Consider the following 18,941-nt stretch of genomic DNA (forward strand, 5'->3'; position numbering starts at 1 on the left):
CGGCGGGGGCGGGGTGGGGGTGTCCAAGGGACACAGGAACCAGCCTGAAAGATTCCCGATGGTCAGCACCGGAACAATTTGAACAACGGAATAAATAGTATATACAGGGTGGGGCAAAAGTAGGTTTACCGTTGTTTGTATGGAAAATAATACAATAATTAATAAATAAATAATAATACAAGAATAAACTCTGTGTTCCACCCACTCACAACTGTAAACCTACTTTTGCCCCACCCTTTCTGAATCAGTTTTACTAGTAGATTATAACCCAAAGTGTAAACCAAATGTCCATGCGTGCATATAGATACACATAAATGACAGAATAAGTCAAGGTTAAGGGACATACTTTTATTAGAGAAGAATGACAATATATGTAAATACTCCCCCTCCAAGAGGGGAAGCTTAATCCCCTCTGCCCTTGAGTGTGGGCTGAGCTTAACGACTCATTTCCAAAGGATAGAGAATGGGAAGGAAGGGCAGTACCTTCACAGGGGAGACACCTGGCAGACACCTTAACCCGGTGATCCAGGTCACATCACCAGGACACCAAGGGGATATTATGAATGCCCTGGTATGAGGGGTGACAAGGACACCACATCTATGGTCTTCCAAAAAAACCCCTGTAAACCCAGACTACTCATGAGAAAAACATCAGACAAACCCAAATTCAGGGGCCTCTGGTTAATACCTACCAATACAAGGACTCTTCAAAACTGTCAAGGTCATGAAATACAAGAAAAAGTGGAGAACCAGTCACCGACAGAGGAGACTAATAGCTCAATGCAGCGTGGTACCCTGCATCAGATCTTGGAACAGAAAAACAAATCCTGGAGTTTGAAAGGCACTCGTGTTCATTTCTTAGCTTGGACATAGGCACCACAGCAAACATGGAAGGTGGGTGAAGGGTAAGAGGGAACTGTGTCATCTTTGCAACTTCACCATCAATCAAAAGCTAATGCCAAATAAAATGTCTATTTAAAAAAGCATTTCCTCCTGATTCATAAAGGGACACATGTTTACCGTAGATAACTCTCAGTATCAACAACCAGAGCCCAGCGGTTGCTCACATGGACTCTGTTAACATTCCAGGGCAATCTTTCTTCCTGCGCACTTTCGGCCTCACAGACAGGCCCGTCCCTTCAGCATCGAGCATGTGGCGTGCATCATCTCTGCAGCTACTTGAAACTCCGTGACTCGGTTGTGCTAGACTTTCCTTAGCTGCTCCCTGCTGTTGAATAACTTTCAAAGGTTGCCTGTGATAAATCTTCAACGCGTGCATCTGGGGCTGCATTTGGGACAGTTTTCTAATGACATTCATAAGCTGAAGAATGTGGAGACTTTTAAGACTCTTGATGCATATTGCCAATTTGCTTTTCAAAGATGTATACACCCATGGGTATCTGGGTCGTTGGTCTATTTAGAATGCCCGCTTCCAAAAGGCTTTCTCTCTCTCTCTCTCTCTCTCTCTCTCTCTCTCTCTCTTTCTCTCTCTCTCCCCCCCTCCCTCTCCCTCTCCCTCTCTTCTCACCTGAGGCTATTTTGCCATTGATTTTTAGCGAGAGTGGATGTGAGAGGTAGAGATGGAGAAACATCGATGTGAGAGACACGCATTGATTGGTTGCCTTCCCACAGGGCCTGGGATCGAGCCTGCAACCAAGGTCCATATCCTTGACCGGAATCGAACCCAGGACCCTTCAGTCCACAGGATGACACTCTTTCCACTGAGCCAAACCGGTTAGGGCCCAAAAGGCTTTCATTATTCTCCATCTGAACATCCCCATTTTTGCAACTCTTCCTCCGATCCCCTTGCCATTGCTTCTTCTGGGCTGTTGGCCTCTCACTGTGCTCTCGCTGTTCCCTCCTTGGACCCGCCCGCCCCAGCATCACATTCCACTGGGAACCTCTCTTTCACTCTTGAGGATCTCCCCGCATCAGCCCCTCTGTTCCTGAGTCTTTAGATCTCTCCCACGTCCCCAGGCACTGAGCTCTAAGACCCCATTTCCACTTGCCTTTCAGCCACTCACACCAGCACATTCCTCAGGGCAGTGATTCAAACTCCACGTTTGAAAGAGAAGTTAACCAACTTCTCTCTGCTTCTGCCGCCCACTCACTCCCCTCCTCTGGGGTGCAGCACCCCAAGCACCGCTGCCCAAGCCTGGCTTCTTTGCCCGACCTGGTCTCCCACTTGCCCCTGACCACCACACTCAAAAGGATTCTGGCTCCCACCTCATGGATATTCCTAATCCAGGCCCCTGCAGCTTGTGACTGAAATGCTAACAGCTTGGTCTCCCCACCTCCCTCCAGCTTCCTTCTCCTCCTCGTGAAGGGATTATTTCTAAAACACCAATCTGGTCATTTCACATCCCCACTTTAGGGATCTCTACTCATTTGTAGAAAAACTGGCTTTTCTCTCCTCTTTCAAGCAAACTTGCTTCAAGGAGAGGCTCCCCGGAATGCTAAGTGGCCTTTAACTTTCCTTTAAGACTTGCTGGCTGAACAAAAGCAAAGATTTCAGACAGTGTTACCTTAGACAGACAATATTTCCTAACCAGACACCGTTAACAATATTTTGTTTTGTTCGACATTGGGCAGGGCAGGTTTCCTGTCACAGCCACATTATAAAGTTGCCTTTAAAATAAATGGACTTGTTAAAGCACACCGATCTAAAAGATCGAGTGAGCAATAGTAAAGGCAGTTCTCGGTTATGGCAAAAATCGAGGAGGTGTTATTTGCTGCTCAGAGTGTGGCCCCTGGGCTGTCAGCATCATCTGGAGCTCGATTCAGTCTCAGGCGCCACCTCAGACCACACGACTCAGAATCTGCATGTCAGCAAGGTCTCCAGGTGATTGTCACATGCACGTTAACACTGGAAAGCACTGATGTGAATCACAAAGTCTGGCCAACACTGACCTCAGGAAAAAGTAAAAATGATTTGTCACTCATGATCTGGACTCATGAACCTTCTAGATGGTTCACGGGCCTCTCCGAAAGCTCCTCCATCCAGCTGCCGGCCTCTATCCAGGCTACTCCTCGCTCCAGAAATCCCACCCTCTTCTGCCACCTCCTCCTCATCACTCAAGACTCAGCTGCAACAGGACTTTTCTTCTCTTGTTTAATTGAGGCGAATTTCACATACTATAAAATAAACAACTTAAAGTGAACAATTCGATGGCATTCAGCACGTTCACAATGTTGTGCCACCACCTCTATCTTCCTTCAACTTTCTCCTCCTTTTCACCACTCCAAAACAAAGCCTGTACCCCCTAGGCCAGTGATGGCGAACCTATGACTAGCGTGTCAGAGGTGACACGCGAACTCATTTTTTTGGTTGATTTTTCTTTGTTAAATGGCATTTAAATATATAAAATATCAAAAATATGTCTTTGTTTTACTATGGTTGCAAATATCAAAGAATTTCTATATGTGACACGGCACCAGAGTTAAGTTAGGGTTTTTCAAAATGCTGACACGCCGAGCTCAAAAGGTTCGCCATCACTGCACTAGGCTGTTACTTCCCATGCCGCTCTCCTGGCAACCATCGATCCGTTGTTTGTGTGGATTTGCCTATTGCGGACGTTTCATACACTGTAACTGGGACCATACAATGTGTGACCTTTGCTTCTTCCACTTAACACCATGTCTTCAAGGCTCATCTGTGTTGTACATGGATCAACGCTTCATTCTTTTTTTTCTTCGTGTGTGTGTGTGTGTGTGTGTGTGTGTGTGTGTGGTTTTCTTTTTCTTATTTTTTTTGGGGGGGTGACATTGGTTAATAAGATTATATGGGTTTCAAGTGTATATTTCTGTCATTCATTCCTTATTAAGGCTGAATAGTATTCCATTGTGAGGCTAGACCACATCTTGTTTTCCCACTTACCCATTCATGAACATTTGGGTTGATTCCACCTTTTGACTATTATGACTAGTGCTGCTATGAACATTCATGTGCTCATTTTTGTTTGTTTTCAGTGCTGTTGCTTATATACCCAGGAGTAGAATTTCTGGGTTATATGGTAATTCTACATTTAACCTTTTGAAGTGATGTCACTTCTTCAGAGAGCTTTCTTTGAACCCTTACCTGCCTCCTCCATCTCCCATCTCAATCTCCAAAACACCCCACCTGGCAAAGCTGAGTTTCAGCCCTAGGACTTCTGACCCAAATCCCACTTCTTGGCACCGCCTCACCCAGCTGAGTCACCTTCTCCAGGCACTGACCTCACTGGATGGACCAGGATGCTCAGGTTGGAAGCTTGTTCAAGGCCCACGGCTTTGACTGCAGACTCTCTGCTCGTGTCCAATCTCTGGGCACGCCAGCCTGTCTACACGGTGCTCCTAAGTGGACAACCCGGTTTTATAAAACACGGCCTCCTCTGTTCCTGGGGAGCCTCACGCGGCTCTGTCTGAGGGTCACAACCCGTCTCCTCTCTGGATCGGCCCCGAGGCCTGTTCTACAGCAAGGAAGGAGCGCCAGGATCCTTGGTTTGGGCACATTTATTTGGGGGATATATATATATTTTTTTTCTATGATAGGAGGAAAGGGAGAAAACAGCACTTTCCTTTATTTCATTTGTCTGCCTTTTCGAAGTTTATGTTGCATAAGGAACCGACACGGAGCAGGCACCGCGGGCGGCGCCAGCTCACGTGTAGCCCACCAGGCGCGGGGTGCTGGGGAAGGTCCTGCGCATGCACATGCACTTCTCCTTGTCGATGCAGAGGGTGTTGGCCTTGATGGCCAGCTCGTGCTCCAGCCGGCACTTGGTCAGTACCAGCAGCTGCAGCGTGTCCTGCGTCTCCCGCAGCCTCAGCTTGAGGGTCTGCAGCGTGTCGTCGATGGTGAACACCTCGTTCACGAGCCTGGGGCGAGAGCAGAGAAGGCATCATTCAACTCAGTTGTTCAACACGGGTGCACCTACTATGTGCCAGGAACTGCGCCAGGCACTGGGAGACTGTGGAAGCCAGACTGGGGAGGCTCAGCTGTCAGGGAAGACAGGGGTGGAAGAGGCAGGGAAGTAAAGGCAGGACAGAGCTCCCAGGGTGATAAGTGGAGAGGGAGAAACCGTCAGGATGTTTAGGAAAGCAATCTGGCTGCTGCTCAGGAAGTTAAATGTAGACTTATCATGACCCAGCAATTCTGCTCCTGAGTATCTCCCATGAGAATTGAAAACAGACGCTCAAACAAATACTTGTACATGAATGCTCATAGCAGCACCAATCGCGGGAGTCAAAAGGTGGAAACAGCCCAGATATCCATCAACAGCTGAGTGGATAAACCAAAGTGGTCTGTCCATACAATCTTATTCAGCCATAAAAAAAGGAATGAAGCTGCCCTGACCAGTTTGGCTCAGTGGCTAAAGCTTCGGCCTGTGGAATGAAGAGTCCCAGGTTCGATTCCGGTCAAGGGCACGTACGTTGGTTGCGGGCACATCCCCAGTAGCGGGTGTGCAGGAGGCAGCTGATTGATGTTTCTCTCTCATCGATGTTTCTAACTCTCTATCCCTCTCCCTTCCTCTCTGTAAAAAATCAATAAAATGTATTTTTTTAAAAAGGAATGAAGCAGGATACATGTGATGACACGGAGGGACCTTGAAGACATTGTGCTCAGTGAAAGAAACCAGTCAGAAAAGCTTATATGTTGTATGACTCCACTTATATGAAATGTCCAGAATAGGCAAATCCATAGAGACAGAAGGGCAATTAGTGGTGACCAAGGGCGGGAGGGAAGCGCATAGGGAGTGACTGCGAAAGGCCCACCTGCAGGGGGAAGGGCAATGCAGCTGTGCTGTGGCCTGGAGGACGCACTGGGAGGCCTTGAGCAGGTACCAGGGTGAGAGCTGCTCTGTGACCAGAATTAAAGAGGTGGCGGGAGACGGAAATGTTCTGTTCTGTGCTACCTGATACAGCAGCCTGAAGCCACTGACCACTGACCACTGACCACTTGAAATGTGCTTCGCTTGAATGAGGAACTGGATTTTAAGTTTTACTTCATTTTAATTCATTTACATTTAACCCTTTGCGGTCGTATTAAATTTGGACATGGGTGTCGTACTGGTCGGAATTAATTTCCATTGAAAGAGCAGTGATACATAACATGCAAGATTATGAAGGATAAACAAGATTTATTAATTCTTTTTTGGAACTACGTCACTACTAGTAGAATCACTACAAACGTTATCACTTTCTACGTCAGAGTCAATATTCAAGGTGCCAAAATAAAACTCTTCATCGTTACTTTCAGATTCGCAGTACACTTCTTTCGGTAACTTTCTTTTTGCCATTTTGGAGTATTATTTTGAAATATCTTAACAAGCGAGAATGCCTAATTACAGTTAAACGTAATTTGTAAAGCTTTATTTGAAATTCTGCGAAGTATCTCCGAAGCTTGTCGATTTCTTCACTCTCAAAAGGCGACTGACTCGCCACGGTGTTTTCCATGGCGAGTGTGGAACGACCGCGTTTGTTTATATGGAGTTTCAATATCTCCGATTTGTCGGGGCAATGTTTTGGTTCGTGACAAGGTCGCTTAGACACTTAAGAGCTTTCAGAGAAATTATGAACTGATACATGAATGAATAGAGTTAAGATTCGTACGGTTCCTTGCTGTGGTGGCTGAGAGCAGATATACGACCGGAACGGTAAAAAAGCTTTGGTGGCTGAGAGTAGAGAAACGACCGCCAAGGGTTAAATTTAAATGGGCATTCATTCTGGGAACTGCGCTCCGAAGGGGCCTGGGTGATTAGAGAGGCTGAGGAGAGGAGGGGCCCCCTGTAGGAAAGTGAGGAAGAAGGCCCAGCAGTGGCAAGAGGGAATGTGGGTAAGGAAGACAATGCACAGATTGGGCACTTCAGCTGCTGGAGAAAGCAGACAGCTCGAGTCCCATCATCTGCTCAGCTCCCAACACACTGTGCACACACATTCATACACACACCACATATACACGCACACATGCACAGCGCATGCACACACATACATATACATACTACACACATAAATACAGAGATACACACACACACACACACACACACTGCCTGGGGCTCCCATTCATGCTCCCTCTCTACGCCTCTCGGTGGCCCAGCTGGTGGATGAGGGGCAGGGAGGTTGCCCAGGAGCAGTAGGTCCTCCGGGACATCTGGTCACTCCCTAAAGGCCTGCTCTGTGTAAGCCCCTGGGTGGACACGTGGGTTATCAGAGCCCCAGGACGGGCAGGAGCCCAACCTGAGGGACTAAGAGGCTTGAACCGCGTGGAGGAAGGATCAGGAGAGACTCCACCAGCCCTCCCCTGGGACCCGGGCCCCTTGCCGCCCAGCAGGGTGGGACCCAGGCCACACTGCACCCACTTCCAGGGGTGGGAACTTTCCAGGCCAGCAGCAGGCTGAGGAGCAGCTGGCCAGGCCGTCACGTTCAAAGCCGCCCACCCCCACAACACACACGCCCAGCTTCTGTTTCCCGAGTGTCTCAGGCAGTGGCTGGGGCCGTGCAAGCATCACCACATGGGACCGCCAGCGTCTTCTCTCAGTAGTTCCCTCCCTCTCTCTCGTTCAGCTCTCTTCTCCACCTCTAGCCCCGGAAGAGGGCAAGCCTCGAATTGTGGGGAAATTTGTTACACAGCAACAGAGACTGAGACAGTGCCGCGGCATGGGGGAACGGGGCAGCCAGCTGGCCTGCGCCAGCTCCACAGCACGTCATGGGAAAACAGCCTGTGTGTGATGGTCCTCCCTCGCCTGGCCAGCATCACCTCCCACGCTCCTCCTCCAGCTCACAAACCCTGCCTCTGGGTTTTCAGCCCCAGAAGCGCTTTTCACCCCCTGCTGTGAGGAGGCCCTTTCTCAACAGAAGCAGCCCTTCCATCCCTGAGCAGGAAGCTGGTCATGGTTCACAGGTGAGAATGGTACACAGATAGCAAGGGAGGAGGAGGGAGGTGTGAGCTGGGGCCTCTTGTATGGGAGCCTGGGCGGAGAAACCATGGGCCAAAGGCCACATCTCTGCCGGGAGGGTACCTCTCCTTAGCTTTCAGGGAAGTGGGGGCTTCCCAGGGCACAGTGGGATATGAAGCCAGGCTTGGTTTTTCCCATCCTTGGTTTAGGCCTGGGGGCGGGGGGAGGAGAGGAGGAGAGACCTTTTTTCTGCTAAGGGCCATTTGAATATTTATAACATCCTTCGTGGGCCATACAAGATTATCAACTTAAAAACTAGCCTGTTATATTTGGTCAAACATTTAATGAACTCCCCCCTGATGCCTTGGCAGGGCCAGGCCACGTGGTTTCGCAGGCTTTAAACGGCCCTCGGGCTGGACATTCCCCACCGGCTCCCTGGCTTAGGCAGTTGGGAAGCTTCAGTGCAACGCAGAGGGTTTGGCCTTCCCCAGGGTGGGCGGTTTTCCAGGGGAGCCCCAGAATTTCAGACACCACCCCCCATCCAGGGCACTGTTGATTTGTGAGACTAGATGTCCTGATTGGTGGAGGACCCTTCTCAGACCCAGGTTTCCTGGGAGCTCCCCCACCCCTTCCAGCCTCCCCTGCTCACTTGAACTGTGGGATGTCCCTGCACAGCTCCACGTTGGGGCGCCGGGTCCTGCACTCCAGCCGCGTCTGTGCCACCTTCAGGGGGCACTCCTTGGCCATGATGGACCTCTCCAGCAGCGTGATGGTGCTCTCCGCCTGAAAGATCTCCTGCAGCGTCTGTGGGGAACATGTAATGTCATGGAGGGAGTGTGGGGCCAACCAGCTCAGCACCCACTCAGGTGTTTCAGTGGCCCCTTCCCCAACCGCAGGGGCGGGGACCTCGCTTCTCCTAACACAGTCTTGGGAAATAGCTTCAGCATCTCTCACCACCCAGGCCACTGTGAATGCTGGGGAGGGGCAGGGGCCAAGGTCAGGTTTGTTTTCTATCTCCAATATCCACTGGAGTTGTCCGGCCAGTGTGGCTCAGTGTTTGAGCATCGACCTAGGAACCAGGAGGTCACAGTTCAATTCCTGGTCAGGGCACATGCCCAGGTTGTAGGCTTGGTCCCCAGTGTGGGGTGTGCAAGAGGCAGCCGATCAATGATTCTCTCTCATCATTGATGTTTCTCTCTCTCTCTCTCTCTCTCTCTCTCTCTCTCTGTCTCTCTCTTTCTCTCTCTCCTTCTCCCTTCCTCTCTGAAGTCAATAAAAATATATTTCAAGAAATATATATCCACTGGAGCCAGCCCATTAATGGTCAGTGGGAGGGAGGCAAAGTAATTGGAGGGAGGGAGGTTTTTAAGATCAACACATATAACCCCCAAATAGTAGCTAATTTCTAAATCCACTTTAATCTGAATTAATCTTGGTTGTTCTATATCTTTTTATAATCCAGAGTTTACCTTCCTAATAACTAGGTCAGCAAATAAACTAGAAGAAAAAGAAAGAAAGGAAGGGAAAGGGAGAAGGGGGGAGAGAGACTCGAAGTTTTCTATTTATCTATAGAAATGTTTCCCTCAATGTAATAACCGATGTGCACTACAACTGACCGAAGTACAGATGCCAGGCAGGCCCAGGAGGGCGCCAGCTGGGGACAGAAATGGTCTATATCTTGCTCTAGGTCAGCGGTTATCAACCTGTGGGTCGCCAACCTGTGGGTCGCGACCCGTTTGGGGGTCAAACGACCCTTTCACAGGGGTCGCCTAAGACGATGGGAAAACATATATAAAATTACATATTGTTTTTGTGATTAATCACTATGCTTTAATTATGTTCAATTTGTAACAATAAAAATACATCCTGCACATCAGATATTTACATTACGATTCATAACAGTAGCAGAATTACAGTTATGAAGTAGCAACGAAAATAATTTTATGGTTGGGGGTCACCACAACATGAGGAACTGTATTAAAGGGCCACAGCATTAGGAAGGTTGAGAACCACTGCTCTAGGTGGAGGTTTCACAGGTGTAAACACGGGGCAGGGGGAAGCAGCATTGAAATTCATCAAGCTTTTTTTACACTTTATTGTAAGACTGTTACACCTCAATAGAAAATAAAACTAAAATCAGAAGAAGGTCAATCACAGGAAAAGATTGGCAAAATGGTAATATTCATGTTGGGTATATGGGGATCTGTTATATGTCTCTGTATTCTGTGTGTTTAAAATAGTCCATAATGAAAGATAAAAGCTTGAGAGGATGAATGAGGAAGGAAGCACAGACCCTTACCGGAGAAACCTGACCTTGCACTTGGCCAACAGGAACCACATCCAGAACCGAGGGTACTAAAAATACGTCACCTGCTGTGACTGAAACATCCCTTCTCCTCACACCATCACCGGCAGCCCTGGGTCTGTGAGCAGTTCTCATTCCCATGCCCCTCCGCTGGGAGAACTCTTTTTTTTTTTTTTTAATATATTTTATTGATTTTTTTACAGAGAGGAAGGGAGAGAGATAGAGAGCTAGAAACATCGATGAGAGAGAAACATCGATCAGCTGCCTCCTGCACATCTCCCACTGGGGATGTGCCCGCAACCCAGGTACATGCCCTTGACCGGAATCAAACCTGGGACCCTTGAGTCCTCAGGCCGACGCTCTATCCACTGAGCCAAACCGGTTTTGGCATGGGAGAACTCTTTTAGGGGGTGCCAACACCCGCCTCTGAGACATGGCCAGGCCCTATGGCGAGGTGACATGTGCTCTGTTCCTGGCAAGCCTAGAAGTGGTTCCTGCCACGGCGCCCCCAATGTCCCTCCCTCAGCTGTTTGCTGGCCTGTCACCCTCACTGGCATGTAAGCGCCAAGAAGGCAGGGGCTTTGTGTCAGCCATGCCGTGTCCTGAGCACCAGGAACAGTGCCTGGTGCAGAGTGAGGGCTGCGAGGTAAAAGACAAGATGCCCAGTTACATGTGGATTTCAGATCGACAAGGAAGCATTTCTTAGTATATGTTTTAACTACTGCATGATCTGAAATTCAAGTTTAACTGAGCGTCCTGCATTTTAACTTGCTAAATCTGGCAACTCTATTCATAGTAGGAGCTCGATGGTACTGAGTGAATGAATGAATGAGTGAATCCCAGTGGGATCTGGAAGTCTCGATTTTTAGCTAGCTTCCCAATGGTCCCTCTGCACGCTAAGGTTTGGGAACTGTGTGGCCTGAAGTTTACACGGTCCTGTCTATCTCAGATTTCGACATCAGGGAAAACTGCTTCCACATGAAAGCGCCAGAGCTCCTGACGGGGTGGGGCCTACAAGTGTCAGACCCAGTCTCTGCCTTCAAGGACTTTACAATCATGTTGTTTTCCCCTTTTTTGTGAGTGATGAAATATTCACAAATCACAATGGGTACTAGGATGGCTATTTTAGCTGGGTTGGGCTCATATTCAATGGGCACCAAGAAATTGCTTGAAAGAATTTTTTCCAAAGAATTCAAGTCCAGGCTTTCCTATTAGCTTAGGACAAAAGCCTAGGAAGAGAGCATTTCGCGGCTTCAGGAGGACAAACGGATGCCCCTTTCCTGTTGGGTGAGACACGGGCTGCAGAGCAATGGGAGGCAGGGGGCCGGCTGTGCCTCCTTCAGAGACCACAGAGGAGGAGGGCTGGCCCCTCACCGGCCTCTGAGCTGCACAGACCAGCGCGATGCTACTACTCGCCGGTTAAACATTACCCCACAGAAATATTCTGGTCCAGCACATGAGCTGTCGTGTAAACACTCCAGTGGGAATACCTCTCTAGAAGCCCTGGAGAATTTCTTCAGAAACCCGCCCTTCAGAAGGGGAGCGTGTGTGAGGTATGCAAAGCTCAGAAAGCCCCAGCCTGGTGGAGAAGAAAACCAAGCTTTCTGTGGACGAAAAGGGGGCCGCATGCTAACCCGACAAGCTCAGGGGAGGCCTGCATGGCGGTCTTGTAAACTCCAAGACCAAAAGTAACCGCAAAGGATGGTCTGAAATTAAACCTTTAACTAAAAACAATTATGGTGGGTAGTCACATCCTAGGCCAGTATCTTCCCTGACAAAGGTCAATCTTTACCTGAACTGAGCCTATTGTCTTTTTGCATCTACGATAACATATAGTTGGAATGTCAAAGCAATTTTCCTTTTTTTTCGGACCCCTCAAAGCACAGGCACTGCTCTGCGGAGACCACAAACCCCCTTTGTTATTGAGTTAATTGTTGACTGTTAACTATCCTGCTCCCACCTAAGTAAAAGAAGCATGTGTCTATCATTTTACGTTGTGTCCAATCCCAGACGTTTCCCCACTTTGCTTACTCCCGCCTCCCTGTTCTATCACCAATGGAGTTCATGTAACCCATTTACATCTCCTCTTTTTTTTAAGGACCAATTTTTCAGTAAAAAAAAAAAAGCAAATATGAAAAGATCCTTGGTACATCTCCTCTTTTGATTGTAATGTATAAAACAAGGTAAAAAAAAAAACACCCACCTCTCTCTGGAGCATTATCCCAATACGTTGAGATTCTGCTTCCTGGCACTTGTCAACAGTTTGGCTCAAATAAACTCACAGAAATTCTTTACAGGTTTGAATGTTTTTTGTTTGTTTTTTATGTTAACACTTTTATAGACGAAAAATGCTTCTTGGTACCACATTGCCAGTGTGGAAAACAGTCCCTCACTCTCCCATCTAGATGACCCTAGGAGGCTGTTGCTGAGGTGGTGGGAGGAGGGCATTACTGGGAGTTTAGCTGCTGGTCATACTGTCAGCCCTGCCCCAGCCCCAGCCCATGGAAGGCAGCTGCCAGTAAGGGCTGTTTCTAGGGGCACCTTCGGATGCCACAGCCAGTGAGGCTGCCCTTATCTTGGTTTCTTTTGTTTGCTCTTCCACCCCCTGGTTCCCAGCTCAAGGCTTAGCCAGCCTCACGGGGTCTGCAACTTTACAAAAGGCCTGTCTCTGGAGTGGCAGGGGGCGCGGGGGGATTGACAGTCATTCATATGCTCAGTCATGTCTTCATCCACTCATTCATTACTTTATGGATTCATTGATTCTCTCATTGACTCAACAAATGCTCACTGAGCACCTAGGAAATGCCAAGCACTGTAGGCAGTGGACACAGCAGGGAACAGAACAGAGAGAAAACCCTGTGCATGTGGAGTTTACGTTCTAGTGTAAATGCATTCACTTGCACCTTTATGCAACACACGTCTATTGTTCACCGCCAAGCCTTTACCACAATGTCGACAGTGCTTTCTTTAGCATTACAGACGCCTTTAGTGTGCAGGACATTGTTGGGGGATGTGGCCACATACAAGGCATCCAACACATGTTCATTTTCAGTTCTCCAGGAGCTCCCACTTGAGGACAGCGGAGGAACAGGGACCCAGCAGCACAATGAATGGGAGCTCCCGCAGATCTGAATTTATCTATCATTGTAAACCTGCTGCACACTCCCAGATGGAACTCCAGCGTGGTGCCACTATTGGGCACGGCCTCTCCAACACATGCTCGTGTCTCTTGATTAACAAAGGGGAGCTATGGATTCAAGAGGCTTCTTGCCTGGCCGGTGTGGCTCAGTGGTTAAGTGTCAACCCATGAACCAAGAGGTCATAGCTGATTCCCAATTGAGGCACATGCCCGGATTCAGGGCTCGGTCTCCAGTAGGGGGAATGCAGGAGGCAGCCGATCAATGATTCTCTCCCATCATGGATGTTTCTCTCTCTCTCTCTCCCTCTCTCTTCCTCTCTGAAATGAAATTTAAAAAAAATTTTTTTAAAGAGGCTTCTGCAGACAGCAGGTTCCCACACATTTGCTCTGCTTTCCTTGTATGTATCTTTCTACTTAGGCCAAGTGCTGCTGGTTTTCCATCGATAGAAGTAATATAAACACATTTTGGTTTTTTCGTGTATGTTTTTATTTTAATTTTAATGTTTTAAGTGTATCTTTATAAACACATTTTGAATGAATGCATTTTTAAGTGACTCAATTTAAACAGAAATAAAGTAAATAACAGCCCAGGTGGCACATGGATATGGCAAAATTGGAAATGTGGCCCAGGAATGACTGACTTTTGGGAAACCCCATATTACAGTGTCTCCCAGGTACTTCAGGTACTGGTGAGAGAATTGAGGGGGAGCCACCGTGAAGTCCCTCTAGGGCAGCATCTGGTGGTGTGCATGTGTGCGTGTGTGTGCGTGTGTGTGTGTGGGGGGAGGGGGGTTGGGGAGGGGAGACTAGAACCGACTGTTGCTTGTTTCTCCATGCCACCACCCCCTGGCATCTGCTGGCATTCCTTGAGCAGGTCTGCCTGTGGTTTTCCAGAATTGGCTGCTCTAGAACCAATCAGTGAACTGGTGGGTGTGTACTCTGCCAGAAATGTCCCTATAACCTCTTGTCCATCCTCTGTCACTCACAGCTAGGGTCCTCTTCATTAGAGGGGAGAAAAAGGCCACATACACTCTGTCCTAGGGGCAGCCCCTGCCACCCGACCCAGTCCTGCCAGGGTGTACCTCCCAGTCCTGCCAGGATATACCTCCCAGTCCTGCCAGGGTGTACCTCCCAGTCCTGCCAGGGTGTACCCCCCAGTCCTGCCAGGGTGTACCACCCAGTCCTGCCAGGGTGTACCTCCCAGTCCTGCCAGGGTGTACCTCCCAGTTCTGCCAGGGTGTAGCTCCCAGTCCTGCCAGGGTGTACCCCCCAGTCCTGCCAGGGTGTACCTCCCAGTTCTGCCAGGGTGTAGCTCCCAGTCCTGCCAGGATATACCCCCCAGTCCTGCCAGGGTGTACCTCCCAGTTCTGCCAGGGTATACCTCCCAGTCCTGCCAGGGTGTACCCCCCAGTCCTGCCAGGGTGTACCTCCCAGTTCTGCCAGGGTGTAGCTCCCAGTCCTGCCAGGATATACCCCCCAGTCCTGCCAGGGTGTACCTCTCAGTCCTGCCAGGGTGTACCCCCCAGTCCTGCCAGGGTGTACCACCCAGTCCTGCCAGGGTGTACCTCCCAGTCCTGCCAGGGTGTACCTCCCAGTCCTGCCAGGGTGTACCTCCCAGTCCTGCCAGGGTGTAGCTCCCAGTCCTGCCAGGGTGTACCTCCCAGTTCTGCCAGGGTGTAGCTCCCAGTCCTGCCAGGATATACCCCCCAGTCCTGCCAGGGTGTACCTCTCAGTCCTGCCAGGGTGTACCTCCCAGTCCTGCCAGGGTGTACCTCTCAGTCCTGCCAGGGTATACCTCCCAGTCCTGCCAGGGTGTACCACCCAGTCCTGCCAGGGTGTACCTCCCAGTCCTGCCAGGGTGTACCTCCAGAAGCCCCAGGTGTGGGGACTCACCTCTAGAATTTGAGGAATGCAACCCCCAAGGGCCAGGAGGCAGAGACAGAGGTGGCTGACCAGGGGCAGGGGCTGAGACAGAGCAGCCTTGACCTTCATGCTCAGGAGGAAGCAAAGGATTTGCTTGGTGCCAACACAGGCTCCACATGCCAGCCGGGCCCACCGCACTCTGAGCTCCAGGGTCAGCCTGGGCCTCAAATTCCATGATGTTCCCTGGGAGACGAGCCCCTATTCTAAAAGGGTGATCCCATATCCCAGCACATCCACTCCTGGGTACACACTGGAGGGTATCTTCACCAGGGCCACTGGGGACGGCAATTTTTATTGACTAGTCAGTAGGTGTTCAATGACCACTTGCTCCCTGGGTGTTTGGTTAAAACAAGAGTACAGATGTTGGCATCAGACTATCAGTCCTAACACCTCCAAGCTGCGTGACCTTAGGCAAGTGTCTGAAGCTCTCTGAGCCTTTCCAGCAAAACAATAAGTAGGGATCATAGTCATCATTCCCATCCATAGAGTGGGAATTAGGCGATCAGCGCCCGTTCTGAGAGAAGGCGCTCTAGGACACCTTAGTGAGTGTATAACCCCCTTTGCTGCCGGGACACAGCCAGAGAGAGGCAGGCACTCCTGTGGCCATACACAGAGCAGTGGTGCGGAGTCTGCTCTCCACAAAGCAAGTGTGTATATGCTGTGTGTGCACAAACGCACCCTGGAAAGTGCCACAAGAAAGTCATATGCTCTTCCCTGCCTTCCCTTGACCAGTTAGAGTAATCCTCCCATCCTTCCTCCCTCTCTCTTCCTGTCCCCCCCCCCCCCCGCCCATCCTCCCAGTCCCTGAGTTCTGAATGGCTGTCCTGAGCCCCAGAGGCCCCCCTCTCCTTGGTCTACTTTCTGTTCTCACAAAGCCAAAGAGCCAGAGGGAAAGGCTGCTTGGGGCAGGGCTCAGCCTGGCTCACCCAGCAGCTGGGCAGGGCCGCTGGGAGATTGGCCCAGGGGGTCACCCCATGGGAGGAGTCTCCGCAGCCTCAGCGAGCAGGAACTCAGTTGGGAGTGGAGTTCCCACCTCAAGTCGCTCCCCAGGCCTCCGCTCCCTGCTCTGCCTGCTGCAGGCTGCCTGCCAGTCCAGGCTGCCAGACGGGGAGGAGGTGGGGGTGGGGTGGGGTGGGTGGGTTTTAAGCCTCCCGCCTGCCCTGCAGAGGGGAGTGGGGAGGAGCCGGTCACTTCTGCTGACTGAGCCCCTCTATAGTCACCCAGCTCTAGGTTCAAATTCCGGCTCCTGCTCTTCTCTGCTGAGTGACCTCGAGCAGGTCTCTTAGCTTCTCTGTGCCTCATGCAATCATGAGCTCAGCATCTACTGAGCCCCCTCGAGCAGCAGCCCCTTCTGCTGAGAATAAGTGGGGCACTTATTCTCTTGTCTGTAAAACCCGCATCATCATAATAACAGCTCACCCACTGGGCTGCTGTGAGGATTAAATGAGATAACGTGTGTAAAGTGCTTGTTCTAGTGCCTGGCACGTGCCACGGGACTGTCCTGCATCCTAACCCAGCCCCGCCCTGTAATGTTTAGTCTGTTCCATTTTTCCTTTGGGATCATTGGTCTCTTTTTTTGTTATATGTATGGAAGACAATAGGAAACTCAGGTTCATTTGACGGAATTTATCTCTACAGGCAACTTCAACTCCCTCGGCCCTCCCGTCCAGGGCTTGGGCTTAAAATCCATCAGCTTACTTGGATGTAGGGGTCGTCTGTGCAATGGAGGAGGAAGATCCTCCTTTTGGTGGGCCACGCGCTGCCCCAACCGAAGTTCCTTTTGTTAACCAGGCAGCTTCCCCGCCGAAGGGGCCTCCTCACAGGGTGCTTGGAGGTGGAAGCCTGGGCAGGAAGTCAGGAGACCAGGGTTCCCATCCAAGCGCTAACGCAAACCAGCTGAGGAACTCACAGGCCCCCTCAGAGTCCTGGGCTGCCGAGCCCCTATTTCCTTCTCCAGAAAACAGGGGCTCAGGGCCTGTGCTTCCTCTCTGGTGGGTGTGGCAAGTGCTCCTGGGTGTGATTAAATGCCCTATACCTGCTCCAGGCCATCACCAATCTCCCACGCCCGCGCCCCCGAGCCTCATCCTCAGAGACCAGCCCGAGACGCATCAGCTGCAGGTATGACTGTGAACTCCCTTCAGGTGGCTGCGATCCCAATACACAGCCTTGCAGAGCATCGTGAAGATGTGCTACACAATGTACACAATTTTCTGTAAAGGTCTGGGTGGTAGAATATTTTCGGCTTTATGAGCCATAGGGTCTCACGCTACTCAACCTGGCCATTATAGTACAACCGCAGCCACAGACAATACATAAATATATGGGGGAGGGGATGGTCTGTGTCCCAATAAACTTTATTTATAAACACAGGTAGGCAGCCATTTAGCCCTGGCGCCAGTAGTTTGAGACCCCAGCTGTAGCCCAGCACAGAGGAAGTCGGATTCCCTTCAAGCAGCCCATTTCCCTCAAGGCTGCACCTTGCTACGCAAAGTGTGGCCCAGAGACCAACATCATGGGACTCTGAGTCTTTGTTGGAAAGGCAGACTCTTGGGCCCTATCCCCGTCGGATCTACCAAGGAAATCTGCATTTTAAAAGATTTAAAATGCGGGTCATGTGCACATTAAAGTTTTAAGGCAGAGGAGGACATGGTTGGATTTGTAGTTGGAGGCCGATCCCTCTGGCTATCACGTGGAGATTGAACAGAGGGACAGTCGGGAGCAGGAGGCCAGTGAGAGCTGAGAGGCGGAAGGACCCTCTCCAAGCAGAGGAGCAAGGTCACAGTGTACACAGCAGGCAAAGCGGTGCGCACGTCACCCAGGGAGTGTGCCCAGTCAGGAGAGGTCAGACTTCACAGACTTCAGCCCGCCCATCCCCTGAATCAGGGGGGCCCTCCTCGAAGAAAGGCTTGGAAGCTCCAGACCTCTTCGAACCTCAGTTTCCCCATCTGTGTAATGGGGGCAATAGCAGTCTCTACCTCAGAGGGTGACGGTGAGGAGTGATTCAGATACTCGTGCTATGGCCAGCACGCACAGATCTGGGTTTCTCAGCCTCAGCACTGCTCTCCATTCATCCATCCATCGACCTATCCTCATATCCATCTATCTTTCTATTTTTTGCCTTTTCTCCTTTCTTTCCTTGTTTAAATCAAACCTTAATGCCAGGAGACCAGGGCTTCTCAGTTTGGGAGCTACTGACATTTTGGCCTGATAATTCTCTGTGGTGGGGCCGTCCTGTACACTGTAGGATGTTTAGCAGCCTCCCCGACTCTATACAATAGATGCTAGTAATACCCCAGCGATAGCGTCTTTACACATTGTCAAATGTCCCCTGGGGTGCAAAACTGGCCCATTCCAGAACCACCCATCTGGATGTTACCTATCTATTGTCACTAGACTGTGCTGGTGGGAGTGGGGGAGATGTTCACATTAACTGACAGCATGAACTCTGAAGCAAGACACCTAGATTCCAATCCTGGCTTTGCCACTTCCTAGCTGGGCCCAGGTGAGGGGACGCATGAGGCAAATCCCTTGTCCTTGGTTTCCTCGTCTGTAAAATGGGGCTAATAAAGGCCCCCTCTTCCTAGGGCTGCAGGAGGCAAAGATGAGTTAACCAAGAAAAGCACTTGGAACTCTGGTTGCACATAGAAGGTTAACATGTATTCTGTGGTTATGGGTAATTTTTCGCTTTTTTTTTCTTTCCACT

The 18,941-nt window shown here is 50.1% G+C and overlaps 1 protein-coding gene across 1 annotated transcript in view; it reads right to left on the bottom strand.

Moving 5' to 3' along the window:
- Window positions 1-4,618: 4,618 nt before the first annotated feature.
- Window positions 4,619-18,941, bottom strand: part of TEKT5 (tektin 5) — a 37,903-nt gene continuing 23,580 nt past the window's right edge. The window contains exons 6-7 of the mRNA XM_006096331.1: window positions 8,521-8,675; window positions 4,619-4,854 (exon numbers count right to left, since the gene is read on the bottom strand). Coding sequence (XP_006096393.1) covers window positions 4,638-4,854; window positions 8,521-8,675 — 372 coding nt within the window. The 3' untranslated portion in view covers window positions 4,619-4,637. The remainder of the gene's footprint in view (window positions 4,855-8,520; window positions 8,676-18,941) is intronic.

The sequence above is a fragment of the Myotis lucifugus genome, unplaced genomic scaffold (genome assembly GCF_000147115.1).
Source record: "Myotis lucifugus unplaced genomic scaffold, Myoluc2.0 scaffold_176, whole genome shotgun sequence".
Lineage (NCBI taxonomy): Eukaryota > Metazoa > Chordata > Mammalia > Chiroptera > Vespertilionidae > Myotis > Myotis lucifugus.